Source organism: Netta rufina (genome assembly GCF_964035555.1).
Source record: "Netta rufina genome assembly, chromosome: 1".
NCBI classification, from domain to species: domain Eukaryota; kingdom Metazoa; phylum Chordata; class Aves; order Anseriformes; family Anatidae; genus Netta; species Netta rufina.
In genome coordinates, this window is record NC_140123.1 from 144889108 (window position 1) to 144907769 (window position 18662).

The window sequence follows — 18662 nt, forward strand, 5'->3', positions numbered from 1 at the left end:
AGATTTTTTTAGTAATTAAATTTTCTAGCTTCCTAAGCATCTTATTCTCTGTGCTTAAAGGAAAATATTGACTTTTTTTTTTTTTTTCTTCCAGAATCTGCTGATGATAAACAAGATGCTCTGCCATGAACTACAAAAGAAAAAATGAAAATATCACATTAATGGTTTTGGTAATGGTAACACATTACTTACTGTGGTGGCACAGTGGATGTCTTTCCATACATTGGCTTCCCTGGAGAGATCTGAGACTTCAAAAAGGTTATCAAGAATTACTTCCCCAATCATGTCATGTCTAGAAAATCTGTCAAAATCATAAACACTGAAATGCAATTTCCTGTTGCTGAGTTGATCATAGGCTACAGGAAACTGAAAGGTTTCATCAAAGACAGGATTTAATGTCTTTCTGTGAACTCGTGTCTGAAACTTCTTTTTCCTATCTGGAAGCAGATATATCTTAACGTAGGGGTCGGATGTTCCTGTGAAGTCTTTAGCAGGCAGATCTAAGGCTTTGATAATTGTGACAGCCAGAAGTTCATTCTCGTAATCATACCGGAGAGTGAAATTAAGTTTTCCACATGTTTTCACATCTTCTTGTTGCCCATCAGAATCCACAGACTTCTGTTTGTAGAGTTCTGGTTTTATTCTCCCAATGCTGGTTGTTGTCTCTCCCCTTTGTAAAATTGGATCTGTCCCCATGTTAAAATCAACACTGGACACTTGCATCTGTCTTGGCAAGTGCCTCCTGAAAGAATTGTGCCTGCACACACACACACAAAATGAGCCATAGTTATCTCCAGAAAAGACCTGGCTATTACTAAATAGAAAATACATCAAGAAGACTAAATTAATAAGGGTTTGTATCTTTAAAATAATTTTAAAACAATCCCCCAAATGTTTTACAAGTGTTAAAACATCTTTGAGAGGAAATGATCATTCAGAACGAAATTCTTGACCTGAGAGACACCCAGTGTCCTGGCAATACATATATTTATCACCTCATTTTCAAGCTATGCAGCTGAAACTGCATTCAGGTTCTTTCATAGAACAACTTTACAGTTCCAGCATTACTTGATCCCACTGTGCTATTGCATGGACAAAATGTAGCCAGGAAGAAAAAAAATAAATCACCTACAGACAACAGACTTCCTTCCTGTTGTTTGGAGGCATTCATTGGCTGTTTTTCAATTAAATGTTTACCATGCTTAACACTGATTACTGTGAAAGGCCTGAAAAGGCCATGCAAAGCTTTGTTTGGAGGTTTTCAACATAGTGCTTTGCCATCATACAACATTTTAAGTATATCCATTGGGTATTCAGTACAGAGGTACAGGTTGCCTTCTCCAATAACATTGTGAACATTTTGTTCTGGCTGCAATACATTTCAAAGTTTTGGGTAACATTTTCCTGTGATAGTTTTTATTTTCCTTATGTTTTCATACTCTTCTATGCATTATATTAGAAAACTGATTCATATACTTGTACCAAGAAACATTATGTTTAAATCATTGTAATTCTGAATATTGTGTAGCATATATGTACATATTTATGGACTTATCCTGACTCACGACCATCAACAGAAATTTTTACCTTTTCTAAGATTGAAATCAAACCTCTGTTATGCCATGCAGTTTTAAAGTAGTATAAAATATTGACCAAAAGGTTTCATAGAATTAATCATTAGCAGATTCCATTATGACCATATTGTCCAGTTTATTTTTTGGACATTTTCATATTTCCTTGGTACTTCACTACCCTTACAATCTGTACTGGAAATACTCACTACCTCCTCCTGTGAGCGTACTTAGTTGCCATTAAAAAGCAATTTAATTGTCAGAATTTCCTCTGCTTTTTGCAATCAATTGCTTATTAATGCCAAATGCAGCCTTGCCTTATTGCCTGGTTTCCCTGTGGTGTTGTGTTCTGAAAACAAGAGGTGTCACAGCTGTGTGTTTCTTTCTTTAAATCAGAAATGCAAATTGTCCATTTGAAAGCAACCAGGACTCATTTTATAGATATTATTTGTATTTTTGCTGTAAGTGAAGTGGTTGCAGAAGGCATATAGCACAAAACTACTGCAATTTAGCTGGGCAGAGATACAAGAGGGTAATCTGCAGCCATTAAATAATAGACAAGAATGTTTCCCATTTTGGCTGTTTTAGTACTGCTAGGTGTAGGGAACAGTCCGACTGTCACAAAAGAATAGGGGAGGGAGAATAGGCCACGTTTGATGTAGCTCCAAAAAAAACAGGTGTTTTGATCTCAAATTTGGATGAATGTTATACCCCTCTCATAATACATTTTACCTTTCTTAAATGTTTCTTAAATGTTTAAGCTGCCCAAATTCATAGCATATGATGTCCATGCTGGACTGGAGTGAGGACTGGGAAGGCCCTAACTATAACCATACCCTCAGGGAGTTTCAGGGCTGCCCTTGAGCCTTTGCCCACTGGAAAGTCCCATCTCATAGGTGTGCCAAACACAAGGGAGGAACTGAACTCCACCCAGAATGTAGTGGCAATAAAAATTTGGGCATGCAGTGATTTACGTGCTAGCACTCTAGTATCTCTGACTTTCTGCCTATGCAGGGGAAACAGTGAAAATGCCTGCATGCCATTTCCAGTGTGAATGAAATTGGATACAAGACAAACTCTTTTTTTTTTTTTTTTTTTTTTTCTCCTAGAATTTGTTGTATTTATGAATATCTGAGTTAATACTTGTACATGTAACTCGTAAAAACATGAATCTATGATTTCTAAGGTGCCAACCTCCTTTCAAATTGTCAAACATTGCATACAAAAGATCCTCTAGCGAAGACAGTCATTGTTGTGAGGTGTTGCTAAGTAGAACAGTGCAGCTGTATGGCTATGCCCCATGGGAACCAGCAGTGCTTTTGCTCTAGTAAGCCAATGCCCTAATTACATAGTGCCTAGTATCTGTTCTGAGTCACAGCATTTCACCAAGATGGCTAATCGGTCTGTTAATTATTAAGAAGTTTCATTGTTGTCATGGCAACATATTTGTCTTCCTTTGTTCTGCAATAACAAAGGACTTAATGACTGTTATAATGAAGTACAAGGATGTCAGGCAACCAGGTTGTGAAGATGCTGTGAAGCTACTAATGTGTGCAAATCCAGGTACTTTGAGCCACTACTGGCTTTTACATAGCACTCCTACAATAGACATGTGTTCTATAACTTAGAGCAAACACATTTTGAGTGACAGTAAGTCTGCACATAAATCTCTAATATGAAATGTGCTTATACAGGAATAATGATAGTATGAAGCTGTTTTATTACTCAATAAGATTGACATATGTAAGACTAAAAAGTAGAATAGGATGCTGATTTATGAAATGACTTGAGATTTATGATGTGTGGCTCTGGTCTAGCTTTACTACATGACATTAGAGTGATGTTTTGGAACAAATCCAGGAATGGACACCAGCACTTAAATTGTATTTAGACAGAACTGAGGCTGCTGTTTCCTCCTTGATGTCATCAAATTCAAGAGACCTGCTTGTTTTTCTTTAAACTTAACATTTCCAAGCACCTCACTTTTGCATTTATACCTCTTGGGAGCAGACTTACTCTTGTAGAGCTGAGTGGCAAGTTTCTCTCCCACCTAACACCAAGGAGCTCAAAGCACTCTGGAAGTCAAGGTGAACATTTGAAGGATGAAATATCACAGAAGCAATACACTATATTACAGAATAACTTCAAAAAGTTCTGGGAAAAGTGTCTTTCTCTAACACACAGCAAAAATGTATGTTAAGAAACACCACTGATGCAGGAATTCTTCTATTGTAGTTTACTAGCTAATTGGGATCAAGGACTGAAGGACTTTTTTTTAAATTTTTTTTCTTTTTTTCTTCCTTTTAAACTAGCAGGTCTTTTCTTACTATTAGGAACTATGCAAATGGTGTCATTCTAATTAAGCAGAAATTTATCATTTCTGTGCAATAACATGTCTCACAGACATCAGACACCAGAGCCAGTTTTTAATCATTATGTGATCCAACATTCTGTCACATGAAAGAGAAGTAATCCAGAAAACTGGTCTAAATATCCTGCCTTCATCTTATATATGACATTCTTGGCAGTAATAATTAATATGGGCTGTGGGAAGGTTTAGACTCACCAAGCAGTCAGGGTTATAGAAAAAATGCATTTGCAAATACAGAAAGGATGATTTCTAGGTACTTTTGAAGATACATCTCATTCTAAACACAATTGTAACAAGGTATTTTGTTGTTGTTTGTTGTTCATTTTTGTTTTGTCTTTTTTTTTTTTTTTTTTTTTTTCTGAGCAAAGTGTAAAGGAAGCTGAAGAAAGTGTTTCCAAACTCCCTACTGCTAATTGGCTAAAGTGGGAAAGATTTAAAACTGATATTCTAGACAGGGTAAAAAGAAAAAGCTTCCTTACATCGTGCAGAAAGAGTATGATTGATGACAGGTTTTAATTTTGTAAAACTGTCCTTGGCCTCGGGGATATTTTATGTATTTAGATCCCAGTCCAAATCACCCTGGAGGCCTGTGGGAATATTTTCATAGCCTGAAGTAGCTCTGGATCATGTCCCCGGAACTTCTTTTTTTCCCCTATATTACCACCGAGAGTTTTCAAATCTATTTGCCAGCTAGCTATTTCTTCTGTCTGTTCAGGTAGTCGAAGAGCCCAATCACCTACAGATTTACCTGTTGGTACATGATGGATAAAACTCTTCCAATTAATATCCAATTAGATAGCCAGTTACATAATATCTTTATCATGCTAAGCTGTATCAGTTTTGGTCCCTCTGTGTTTCCTATAGCAGTTACCATGTCAGAGCTGTTTTTCTAGTATTTTGGAACTGTTCCTCAGAAAGACTTGGATACCGTGCTCCACCTCTTAGCAGATGGATACAGTAGTTGGACTCAGGCACAACTAAGGCAATGTGGCCTCAAGCCAGCTGTATAGTTGCATCATTCATCATAGTTCAGCTGCTAGAGTCAGTTAGACCTCCTTTGGATAGAATATTCTAATTTTTGGGAGCCTTCTGTGGTTGCTTTTTGGCTGTTCCTCGTTGTTGGAATAGCTGGAAAAAATGCCTTTCTCTACTCACCAGCTCAATGAATGCACTGAGCAAGCAAAACACTGTCTTAGGGACTCTCAGAAAGCCAGCAAAATATGTGGCCACTAAACATAAAGTATGTCTTCTCTAGTCTTGTGTCTCCAATGATTATTATGATTATTATGTGAGGGATATTTTTTTTGTTGTTGTTGTTTTGTTTTGCTTTTGTAGCTTATGTTGATTTAGCAAATAGTCCATTGAGTGAAAGCCACTTCTTATGTAGCATTTGTACTCTTACTTGTAGCATTATGCAATACTTCAGGTGCCTCTTTTAACCTTCAGTTTCCCATTTTGTGTTTACAAAACATTTCTTTTAAAAAATTATTTGTGTATTTATTTTGTTATGTAGGAAATGATCTTTGTAGTTCACTGTCTATTTCCCATACATTAAATTGCTGACAGTATTTGAAGAAAACCCTGTTTGATACTACAGGTCACTGCACATCTCTTCTTCACTACTTTACAAGATAACTCAGGATCTGTGACAAAATTAAAGTTTGTGTCCTTCACTTTAATACAAAAGAAATCACTGCAGCAATATTATATGCTTGACTTTTATTTAAAAATCTATATATAACCTGTACTGCTTTGAGGTCAGTCTGTAAGTGTCTATATTCTTAGACTGGGACTTTAATTCCTTTATAAGTGGCAAACCGTGTCTTGAAGAAATGTGCCATCAACAACAAACCTGCCATTTATTTAATGAAGAAGAAAACTTTCAACTGCAAAAGCAACTCCTCTACAAAAATATCTCTGTGAAATGACAGACTTGCAGTACTTGCAAAAATCACACTCACCTTGATTTTCCTATACACAAAACCTAAAAAGGAAAAGCTTAAAGTAGCAGTAACATATGTATTTACAAAGCAGTAGAAGACAGAGATTTGATCTTCATATGTTAAGGCAGTGAGGTAGCACCACCTGTTTTGGAATATTCTGTTTAAATTCACGTGACTGCCGTTTCACCCATAACTGGTAAAAACACAGCAAACATCCTATGATATTAGAAGTTTTCAGCAGCATGTTCTGGTTGTACCTTTTTCCAGGAAACGTGCCACAGATGTAAGTGTCCCTTACCTTGATGATGATGTGGGCTCTGTGATCTGCCTCTGCATGCGTGCATGTCTGATCAGATGTTCTTTCAGCGCATTCTGGACCTCTGCTGGTATATCAGGTGAAGTGTGGCTAATTTTCAATGCAGCTTCAAGTACCTTTGTTGTAGGTTTCCCATTTTCTTTAACTTCCTTTTTCTCGCTGGTCTCAAAAACCTCTGTGGGAGCACTTGAGTTGCTCTGAGGGACATTACTGGCATTGGAAGTGAGAGGTTTGCTTCTCCAGCAGGGCCAACACAACTTCCAAAAGACAAAAAGTGAGACTACCAGCAAAGCGAGCCCGCAGAAGCTGACGACTACTGCTAACAGACTGACTGAGATGTCTGCAAAGAATTAGAAACAGAGATCATCATAACAGACAAACATGGAGAAAAAAAAAAAGTAAGAAAGAAACAGGTAAGGAGATAGAAGCATTTTAATCACTATCCTATCAAAATCTTTAAAGTTTTATCTATTTATGTATTTGTTAGTTTTTTTTTTTGTTGTTGTTGTTTTTTTTTTTTAATATATCTAAAATGCCTTTGAAATGCTATCATTCTCTACTATATATTTCTTTTCCAAATTCTCCAGTCACTGTTGCACAGACTAGGTGCCAGTAACAGTACCAGTAGCCACACACTGCCAGTCAGGCTTCTCAGGAAATAAGGGACTACACAAATGGTCCTGAATACACCCAGCCATGGTCATCAAAAGGTGTTTGCTCATGAACACTTCTTGCTGAAAAAAATAGTCAACATTTTCTATAAGTGCACATGAAGATAGGTTAATTCAAAACACTGAGGCTGATAAAGAAATTTCTTCAGGACTTGTCAAACTTGTGACTTCATGTGCTAACTGCTTCATAAACATGTTTAAACCTAACATTTACCTGGATAAGCAGGAACAAGATACAGTCTGTCACAACCAATAAGTGGCAGGGGTTAAATCTTAAGCACTGATAGACCACGACAACACATATATCTTGGTATCTAAAATTATGCTATGAAAATGAAGCTGGCTTCAGAGTACACTATACAATGCCCTGGGTTGTATGGAGATCTTACCGTACACTTAGCTATCCCTGCTGCCCAGCATTTGACTTTTTCTGACACAGTGGATTAACATATCCAATAGCTCTGTCAAAGTAAGGAGAACAGATTTCATACCAACTAAATTCTGGGAACAGACGTGCATTTTAGGAAATGGTGGATCACCAGAAATGCCAATTGGGCCTTAATTAGGATTTTTATGCTACGTGACATGTTTCAGTTTGATTTTTCCAGTATCATGTAATCTTATAAATTTGACTTAAAAAATCCCCTTCCTTTTGAAAAGAGGCTTTTGTATGCTTTAAAAATATTCAATAAGCCCTGCCTAAATGCCCCTCAAGTAATGGCTGCTGCTGCTTGTTACAACAAGATTTGACAATTTAACAACTAATATTTTGTATCCATAGCTCCAGGCTACAGACTACTAAACTGAACTCATGGAAAAGTGCAACCAGACTTTGAGCGTATTTTTTAATAAAGGCTCACAGGAAGAAAAATACTCTTCTAGGTCTGTATTGAATCTATGAAACAGTATGTATCTCACAAATACTTTGGGGATATTGAGTTTCAACAAGTTCATTTAGGAAATTTTTCTTTCATTTCCAAATATGTCTATCAGTAACAAATCACAGAATCATTAAGATATGAAAAGACCTCCAAGATCATCTGGTCTAACTGTCCCCCTAATCACCAATATCACCCACTAAATAATACTGAGCTTAAGGCCCGTTCGGCATGAAACTAGGTGAGAACAGTCAACATAAACAGAAGATGTTTGTAGTTTGGATATTTGAAAGACATGTTTCTACTTAACCTTATTTCATATACATCATGGCCAGCTTCATGGAGGAATCAGAAGGGGATGTGCTTCTGCTTTTAAAGCATTTGGCACTAACTGCTGCCCTGCCTTGAAGAGAAATATGCCTCTGTGAACATTTTCTGACAGTCCTGGGAAAGGTGTCATCCTTTTCTGTCTGTAGTTAAATGTCAAAATGTAGCCCTTGGAATATCCATGTCAGCTTAAGGAGAAATTCATATGGTAAATTCTGATTTAAGATGTCCATAAAATGAATGGTTGCATAATTATACCTAATAGCAATGTAACACAAGAAGCAAACAATATTCTTGCATATGATTTTTCTAGAGAATTAATGACTGATAGGGGTTATTAGGCTATTTGGTTTGATCTACTGTTTACACTGAGATCTTTTCTGAGCCTGATAATTTTTATTTGGCCTGTGCACATGCCACAGCAGTGTCTGATCTTGACAGCAAGAGAAGGCATTAGGAGATGCTGAGTTTACAGCTTGTTTCAATGATTAATCACTTTGTTGCAAATTTGTATTTCTGATTTGTACTTCTGTAGTTCTAATTTACAGTCATTTCTTCTTTCATGTCTTCATATGAGAGGTGAAAAGCTGTGATTTGCTTCATAAGACATGCCTAAGCAAAATGTGCTGGAAAAAAAAGCACCCACAAGGCCTGAAAGTCAATCACCTACACCAGTCCCTTGAATGGCTTTAACCTGGGGTACTTCATAATGTCCCAGAAAATTCCTGAGCATGAATCAGGAATTACAGAAGACCAACAACCATTCTTTATATGCACTTTGGATGTGGTCCTTATATGTTAGTAGAAGACAGACTTTAAGTGTATGGACAGAGGCTGTGACATGTGAATTGGCCTCAGTGCCAGGGAATGGTCTTAAGTAAATTTAAGAACTGAATACAGAGGTATGCCCCATTGAAAGAACTCTTTTTGGTTAATTCTCCATTCTCAAATCTTGACCAAATGTAAAACTCTAGCAAAAGGTTAATGATTTTTCAGAAAGCAAGAAAAAAGAAAACCAAAAAGAAATTCAATTTGGGGTCATTTGCAGTATTTCCAGCTCAGTTTAGATGTGGTTGGCATAACTAGGTTATGTTTGGAAATGAAGGCTTTTAGAACTGAAAATTATAATTTTTCATTTAGAAAATGTTGAAACAGGATGTGTAACTACTTTGAAATAACTGAAATAGTTTCAAAATCAGAAATATGATCATTGATGCCTTCCAGCGGTTACAATTTGATGAGCAGACACTATCAGCTGAAAAATGTTCTATCAAAGCATTTCTAGCCAATCTTATTTTAAGTTTTTAACTGCAAGACACTTTTCAAGCCTTCAAGTAACTTGGTGTCTGTTTTCAACACCTACTCTAGTTCTTCGACTTTCTTTATGTATATATTTTTTTATATTTCTATTTTAAATTCTCTCTAACTTAGTACCAAAATCTTTACAGACATTCTAAGTTTCATACACTGAAATAATCACATGAAACATCTGAAGTCTTAAGAGCAGCGAAAATATGTAGGAGCTATTTCTAGAGATAGTTGTACAAACTACAGTCTCCATATTTGCTATTTAATAATAAGTTAAAGAGTTTCACATATTGCACTTGATAGTACAACAAATACTTAAACAAAATCATGAAATACAGTAATTGTCAGGAATTGGACCAAAAAATAGTTCATTAGGATAAAAATATATTTACTTCATTTACAGCCATAATTGCTAAAAAGCAATCACTATACCATATACATTAATGTGAATATCATGTTTCATTTCCTCATTTCCGACAGTCCCTTGGTTGAGTAACTACTGTGAAAGATTTGCTGTTATGTGAAGACTGGAATCATCTGTAGAACAGCAGTAAATGGAGCTTCCTAGACACTTTACATGTTACACCGGAAGTATCTCATGTATTACCTCTTAAGAGGAAGGTTGGTTTGAAGAAAAAAAAAAAAAAAAAAAAAAAAAAAAGCCCCCAAAACATCTCCTGCAGATGAGGAGTTTCTTCACGTTTCTTCACACCCCTATTAAGGAAATCTGCTTGGGAAGAAAAATGGGTACCAAAGGATGGCTGTGTCTTTAGGCTGGGATTGTACTTTACTTATGTAAGTGTTATATAAAGATGGTGACAACTTCAAAGACTGACTAGGTTTTTAGAGGCAGAAGGAGAACACTCGCTCTTCTGGGACAATGCTAACTGTCAGTGTTGTAAATAATGTTCTCACTTGTCTCCGGCATGAAGTAAAAGAAAAATAATTTTCAACCACAAGCAGTTTTTTGACAACTCTTTTTTGTAATTACATCTTGTCTTCAATACTACAAGTTTACACAGAATAGGACATCTTTCTGCATACTCATCAGGGTGTACAAAATTATGTTTTTGCCATTCTTGTTCACATGCTGGATAATTTTAGCAATGTGAGGAAAATTCCCATTCTCTCACACCGTCTTCTGATCAGTGGGAAATCTTTCACTGATTTCACTGGAGTTAACATTTCACTCATGGTCATTTTTCTTTACCGACCTCTCTTTAATGTCATCTTCATAGTCTTAATAAAATGTCATGTCTGAAAGAAAGTTTCCTGTTTCTTCATGGTTTTCTATTTAAAACTACTATTTGAAGCTGTGCAATATTGGACAATTTTATATTTCTCATTTGAGAAAGACACACCTACTTGGGTAATGCCTGAATTATATTTACCTCACAATCTTCCCTCTGCATTTTTTATAAATATCTGTGGAAACACATTCAGCATAAGAGGATCCTTGACAGCAAGTGTTTGATATTAGGCAAGTACTGCAGAAACATATATATACATTTTTTTTCCTTTCTGGATGCAAGGAATATTTTGAGCAACGGTTTCTGTACTATCATTTGCAACAAATTTTTGTTTGAAATTTGCCTCAGGAAGGTTCTGCATGTGAATCCATTCTCAAACATGCACACTGGCAGACTTCCATGTGCAGACCAAATTAAGTTCATTTCCATTTCAGTCAGTGCCCTGAAAACATAAGGCCCTTAGTGCTTAGCTTGAGAAAAAGGATATTCCACCAACACATGGTATTGAATATGAAGAGGAGACCAGCTTATGTGGTTACATGGCTGCCCACGTGCATAACTGGCAGGCAGCGCAAGGAGGGAGCAGTCACCTACATTTGTGTCAAGTCACAGTATTTGGTGTCTCTCACATCACATCACATGCCAGAAGATATGCCGAAGTGCAGTCAGTCACATTGCTCCAGCTGGGGTAAAAGAGATATGCCTGCAGAACAAGACTGTATATTGGACTCATACTTCAGGACTGTTGCAGAGCCCAACAGCCTTGCTTTGGCTTTAGAAACGTGCTGTGAGTGTTCACAGCAGGCAGGAGATGAATTACATCTGACATGGACCAAGCTACAGAGAATGTACTTTTCCCAACAAAGCAACAGCAGGAAAGGACGTTCTGGAAAAAGAAGGCTTGTATCCTCTTTTGACCCCCTTCTTGGTCTATAGGTGATCTTGGATCTCTTAAATATTTAAAGTTCAACATCACGTAAGGTTTTCTCAAACCAATTTTCTTTAACTATTTTTTTCTCTCTTGTTAATCATCCATAAGCAACTCTACCATCTCCATAGGGACTACTCTGAATGGAACTCTGTAGTCTGGAATATCAGCAGTTGGCTCATTCAGATAAATTAATATGTCTCTGATTTTCTAGAATTCGAAGAGAAGCGGAAGCTTTATTAATTATAAATGGTCTGGGTCCGATAAACCTCCTTTACTCGTGTGAACTAGTTGTCCCAGCCCATCATTTTTGCTGTTAAGTTTTCTTTGGGGAACTCTGAAGAACATCAAAAGTTGCAGGTGTTCATTTTTACTCGGCATTAGCAGATCTTCCACAGTTACCTCAGTATCATCTAAATCACCACAGATAGGGATATAGCACACCTCAGAAAGTGGCAGGTTCAATCTTTCTTATTTTCTCTTAACCTGAACCTGTCAAAACACCTGACTTACACTTCAAACTACAAAAATAACCTTTCACTTAAAAGTCTACATGTAGTATCCTCTACTGTTCTCACAATGAAACATGCTTTGAATAACTTCCCCAAATCTTTTGACTCTTGCCCTGTTGTGAATGTGTTCCCTCCTATGCTGCTAATTCAGTCTGATGTCTGAACTTGTTCAAAATAGCCATCACCACCTCCTGGCTCATATATCATTTCTTAGTGCTAACAGAACTCTAGGGTAGAATATTTCTTAGCAGCAAGGGAACCAACCGAATGAAGTCAGGTATGACTGTGTTTTACTACATCTTTAGAGCACATAAAATTATTAATCTCTTGTCAAAATCATTTTATCTGTTATATTGTTTATTAATGCATCTGATAATCTACTTCTGTCCAACCACAAATGGAACATCCTCTTTTACCATTTCAAACTCCCTATATAGGCCTTTATACTTTAGGATGTATAGTAGATCTTGGGTATTTCCCAGACGCTCGTTAGCTTTCTCCTATCTCTATACATCACCTTCTGCTTTCCAGAAATCAGAAGGAATTTGCCACAGCAGCAATGTAATCCATAAGTCTTGGTACATGATTTGCATGCTGTATATAATTAAAAAGGATGGCTTTTACTTTGCCTGGCTGGATACTTGTGTTTTGCCTGCAGTGTAGGAAGCAAAAGACATTGGACTGAACATTGGCCTCTCCACTCTAACATACCAAATGTAAACTGGAATCCTCCACTTCTAAGGCTTTCTCTGGCCTACCTGTTTAGCTACTTTCATACTTGTTAGTTCTCACTTAATCTCAAAAGGAGATAAATTTCCATCTCTGCTCAGCCCCTTTCCCCCCTCTGCCTTCCATTAAACAAAACAAAACAAACAAACAAACAAACAAACAAAAAACACAGCTTTGAGCTTGGTCCCATTCTGCTCTCACACTTGCAAGCATATCTAAACATCTGCAAGAATACCTCATTATCCTCTCTCAGAAAAGAAAAGGACATGAAAACGCATCACAGGCCCTTTGGACGGCCAACAGTTATGAGCATGTTGTAGCTACAGCCAGGTTCACATAGTTTAAGTGTCATTTTTGAATTGGCATGGTTAAGTTTATTCATACATAGCATTATATAATGAACATACAACACATGATAAGACCTAGCAAAACACACAAAATTGGCATTATTACAGATTTGTCCCCCTGCTGTTGTAAGCATTTCTGTATTTTTTCTTTGCAAAACATGGACAGAGGAAGATTCCTTTATAAATGCTTGCCTTTACTGTGCATCACTGCTGTATGTGTGTTGAGCACTTCTGCATTGTTGTGACTGTCTTCACATTACTGTAAATAAATCTTGTTTCTGTGGTGCATTTACCCCTCTTTTCTACCACTACATTGCTGAATTAGCTATTTCTGTTTTTCACAGCTTGTTACCATCCATTTCAGAAAGCAGTTTTCAGTAACCCTGCACTTTTTCTTTTTTCTCCCAAACCATATTTCTCTATGGTAATAATTTTGCTCTGTCCAGGTGATGCATTATACCATAAAAAATTTGATCTGTATTTAACAGTTCAAAAGTTTATTATTTATTTTTCTCACATTTATTTGTAACAGAATGCTCAGTTGTTTCACACAACAGTTACTTTCTTATGAAGAAATATGTTCCTTTCTTGTATGATACTCTCACACTGATCACAGTAGTCTTCACATTTGTAGTCCCCTTTGTGCTTGCTTTTGGCACAGTTGAGAAGCACTTATAAGCACACTACTGGATAAATCTGTTCCTCTATCCCCCTAAACATAACCAGGTGGTTCAAGTATATCTGCAGCTTATACTCTGCATGTGTATACCCACACATGCATGTACACACAAGTAAGTTTAAAGGAACCAGGACTGATGTAAACCACCAGCTGCAATCATCAGGATGGGAACTGGCAGCCAACAGGAGACTCATGCTGGCTGCAGCAGAAGGAACCTCCCCAATGACATTGCTCTTCAGGGAGGCACGAGGCTATATTACAGAATGGCCATGCTTAGGATGCTCTTGAGTTTTCTTACTCCTTCTGTACTTCTGTAGTAAACTGTCAATCAAAGGTGGGGTTGGAAACATGTCAGGTTAAAGTTCTATGGTAGTAAAATAATTGTGAGTGGAATATTTAGGTGAATAGAAAACAATCCTGTAGGAGCTGATGCTTGTTGCATGGTCAACTTTAAAAATAAAAATAAATCATTATCTGACAATCAAAAGAGCAAGAGCAAACATCGCCCTCAAGAACTCTCTAGCCCTCATCTAGCTCACTAGATGACTAAAATGTCCTCCTGGCAGGGAAAGAACTGTGTTCCCAGCTCTGTTATAAATATTGGTTCCCCATGAGAATGGATAATGAGGTTCTTAAACTCTGCAGGACCAGAAGGCCTAACAAAGCAAAGACAGCAGTAAGTGCCCACCATTTGCAGAGGATATGTGATAGCAGTGAATTTTGAACATGTCCCTAGAGCAGGAAGCCTAACTTCCTCTCAGTACACTTTATGCAGCTGGTTTCAGAAATGCTCCCAGCTGGGACTTCGATATGCTTGGCTCCTTAAAATGAAGAGGGATGCTCAACTGACAGAAAAATAGAAAAAGACAGAAAGACAGAAAAAAGACAGATAGAAAGACAGAAAGACAGAAAGAAAGAAAGAAAGAAGAGAAGAAAACCCTGGAGTTCCTTATTGATCATATAGCCTAAATACAGGTATAAATACAGCTAAATACAGGTAAATATAAATAGCTAAATACAGGTATAACCGAGCTGTACCTATGAATTTTGGGCATTTCTAGAAGATAATTTATTTGCATTAAAGATGAATTTTATTAGGTGCAGTTCTGCACACATCTATCTCCCATATATTTTCTACCTGAACTCTTCTCATTTTTTCACAAACATCTTAGTAATTTTGCCCGAATCTATTGGGCATAAAGGAGGTGTAAAAAATAAATAAACCAGTTGCACATCTAATTCAGCATTTTATGAAAAACATTATTCTCTTCAGAAGAAATCTCACAGTCATCTGACTATATAGAAGTACCATAAATGTAAACAGCTTCCTAATTTTTTTTTTTTTTTTTTTTTCTTGAGCATTCCCCTGAGATAAGAGAATTAATAGTCCTTGTAATTACCAGAGCAGAAGATATAACAGCAGATGTTGTATTTTCACTAATTGTCTAAAGCTCTTGGAAATTTACAAAATGTGTTCTCTCAATAAGATTCTTTCCTCTGAGTTCCATGGATTAATTATCCATTACACTAAATATGATTACCCCTTCTTGACCCAAGCAGTGAGCTTGAGGGTCCTAAGGTTTTGTTGCTGTCACTGAGAAAAAAAAAAAAAATGCATTGAAGAATCAGCCATTTCTTTGATGTAATCCTGTTTGTCCACAAAGAATGTCCAAACTCTTATTTCTGTAAGAAAACAGGGAACCAAACACGTGGAGGTTATTTATTTATTTTTTTTTTAGCTAGCAGTAAACCTCAGTAGCTCTCTTTCCTGATTTGTTGATTCATTTATTATTATTATTGTTATTTTTTTATTCTGCCGTTCCAAAGCCAAACCTTCCATTTCTTGTTCTGTGTCTCTAGCTCCCTCTTGTGTGTTTGATTCTGTTACCCTTGTCTTGCTTCTTTCTCATATGTAGACACCTACACTATCAAAACAACAACAACAAACAGTACCCAGCCTCTCCACTTGCCAGTGAAACATCCTGGGTCACAGGGTCAATGTTGTCTCATGTTTTACTTTGAGCCTGTGAATTGGTGGTGATTCCTCTGAGAAGCTCAGCTGCATTTTACAGGCCAGTTGAACAGAAAGCAATCATCACACGCACCAACAAAACCAAATCATAGCAGTATTAGTTACCTATTTTAAAATTTTCAACTTCCAGAACATGCTTGTATTCATGTATTAAATAGAAAAGGTCTTCTTTCCTTTTTATCATCTACTTTTTTTCTTTCTGAAATGTTTCTTGTACTATTCTTTCCTGTCCAAATATGGGTCTCCTCATCTTTTAGCCTTCTTTCCTCTCATGAAATTTCTTTATTGATTCTTCCTTATACTACATTTGTGACACTTTCAGGTATCTTGTTTTTGAGATGAGAAAAACCAAATGAATTTAGTGTTCAAAAGGACAATATACAGACTTTTTTTTTCTTTTAATTTTTGCACCCCTTTTTATGTTGTCTCATTGACTCTGCTTTTTGAATTTGAAAGTTTAGCTGATTCTATAATATAAAAACATACAATAATAAACCACTGTTCTGTAATCACCCTCTCAGTCTTCTATATCATCTCCACATCCTCCAGAACTCCTTCTCACAGCTCAAGTATCTTCTTACTCTTACTACAGTAGATTCTTCACGACATGCTTCAGTGCTTGCTGCAGGGGTTAATGCCTGACAGGCTGCACAAAGCCCCAGACAGCAAGTAACTGAAATGGTTCATGATGCGTGTTATCTAGCTTGGGCAAACACTGGGAAAGGGCTTCCCACATCATCATTTGGGGAACGCTAGAGCAAAATACAGCAAAACCAATAGGGCTAAATAAGCCATTGCTCTTCTTTACCCTACAGCTACAGTTGCATGACACCAGAATTGTGCAGAATTTACTCAGCCATAGCACCACCGCCACAGACTCTCACACCAAATACTGGTAAGCCCATGTACCAGACACCAAAGTTTCAGGAAAACACAAACATTTATGGCTTTATTCTCCAAATGAAGATGGAGAACACTTTAGGTTTCTACCTTTAATGAACAGCAGCTGTGGATGTTCAACACTGTGGACAACATTAACTTTACACATAGAGATGGAAATATACATGCATTTGAAGAGCAGAATAAATACCTCTCTATGGCATGGTTTACCTTTCGATGACCACATTTTCTCAGCCTAGATACTGTATTTACAATCTTTCAACTCAGCAAATTCATGAGAGTAATATTTACATCTTGTCTATCCAAGTGTTTACATATTAAAATATTGTCAATTATCAACAATGACTGTGTGTCTGTTCTTCCTCTGAAGTCATAAAGTATTAAAGTATGATTACTAGCACTGTTAGTAATTGATGAGACAATGTTTAATTTAATGTGTGTGTCAATAAAATCGACACCCTTAATGTTTTTCTTTTTGGAGGAAAAAGTTAGATTTAGGAACTCAGTTGAGATGTGGGACCATGTGATTCAAGCCCTTTCTTGGTTAATTGTCAATTATTATTTTTTTCTAATCTCACAATTACAACTTTATTAGGGTTTTTGTATGTAAATCACCAAGAATATTGTTGACTTTAAAGAAATGAAGATATTTGTTCAAAAATGTAGACAATTCTTCAAAAGAAGCTTCTGTAATACACAGTGCAACATGAAGGCAAGTGTTGGAGATTCAAATTTGCTAGACAGCAATACTTGGTTTACCTTGTGGGACATTTCTGTATCTTTCACTACCCACCTGTTTATATATTCACTTGTTTTTTACATGACACCTAATACTGACTCCCTGTGCAGCACTCTCTAAAAATCAGATAGAGAAACTAATCTTTTCAGAGCCCAGTTTTCAAAGCTTCATGAGGTTATTTTCATGCCACCTTTTACGATTTGGACAAGACGGCTCAAAGAGTGTACATATACTCGTCAGATGGTATTTACAAAGCACAGCAAATCCACAATCCGTGCTGGTGGAAGCATGCTACACCCCCGCACCCTGCTGCCCTGGCTGTCCAAGCCCTGATGGGTTGGTCCGGGCCCCTCCTGCAGCCTTCACTGGCTGCAGACTGAGCACTTGCCTCAAGCACAAAGCCATAGGAGAACCGTGCAGGTACCCAAGTCTGAAAGAAGAATTGCTCCTCTCTAAGGACGGTAGCAGCAACAGTTGTTTTGTTTGTTTGTTTGTTTTTTGTGCTGAGATACTAAATATCTCGGAATTTGCAGTAAATTGGATATTAGAAGGAGAAAAAAAAAAGGCAAAAAACAAACAAACAAACAAAAAAAAACAACTAACAGATGCCGTGGTAGCAACAATGCAGCTGGGGCACATGCTCAGAACCTGCTGCTTTTCATGACTTGGTGTCAATTTATTTAATTTGTGCTGTACGCTTGTTATTTGTTGGCCATAATGCAAGCTATCCTGCTGCATTTATGAACTTACAGAATAGGTTACCGATCACTTCTGGCAGGAATTAAGAACTTGGGCTAATTTTCAAACCCTGTCCTCAAAACCAGCACCATGGCAAAACAGTGGTTCTGGAGTGTAGTGAACGGAAAAATGCAAATGAGCAGAGCCAGTTCCAGAAGATCCAGACAGTTCAGAAATCAATGACCAAAGACAAACCCATTAGGAGTCTGTCTGGTTTCGACACTGACATGTTTTTCTTCTGGCTTCGGAATATTTAAATTTACACGAATTCCCTCATCCCACCCCCCAAAATTTTTTTTTTTTTTTCCGGGACGAGTCCTGGACCAGAGCGACCCGGAGGGCTGTGCTGCTCCTGTTGTCTCCTGCCGGCAGGCACAGAGCTCTCCCCCGGCTAACAGAGGGAATGCGCACCCCTGTCCCGCA

General features: G+C 37.2%; 1 protein-coding gene across 2 annotated transcripts in view; it reads right to left on the reverse strand.

The window, feature by feature from the left end:
- Positions 1 to 18662, reverse strand: part of SYT10 (synaptotagmin 10) — a gene marked incomplete at both ends in the record, with an annotated part of 33882 nt that overhangs the window by 14733 nt on the left and 487 nt on the right. For both annotated transcript variants that reach the window (XM_084291358.1, XM_084291357.1), the window contains 2 exons: positions 193 to 757; positions 6184 to 6541. In XM_084291358.1, coding sequence (XP_084147484.1) covers positions 193 to 757; positions 6184 to 6541 — 923 coding nt within the window. The remainder of the gene's footprint in view (positions 1 to 192; positions 758 to 6183; positions 6542 to 18662) is intronic.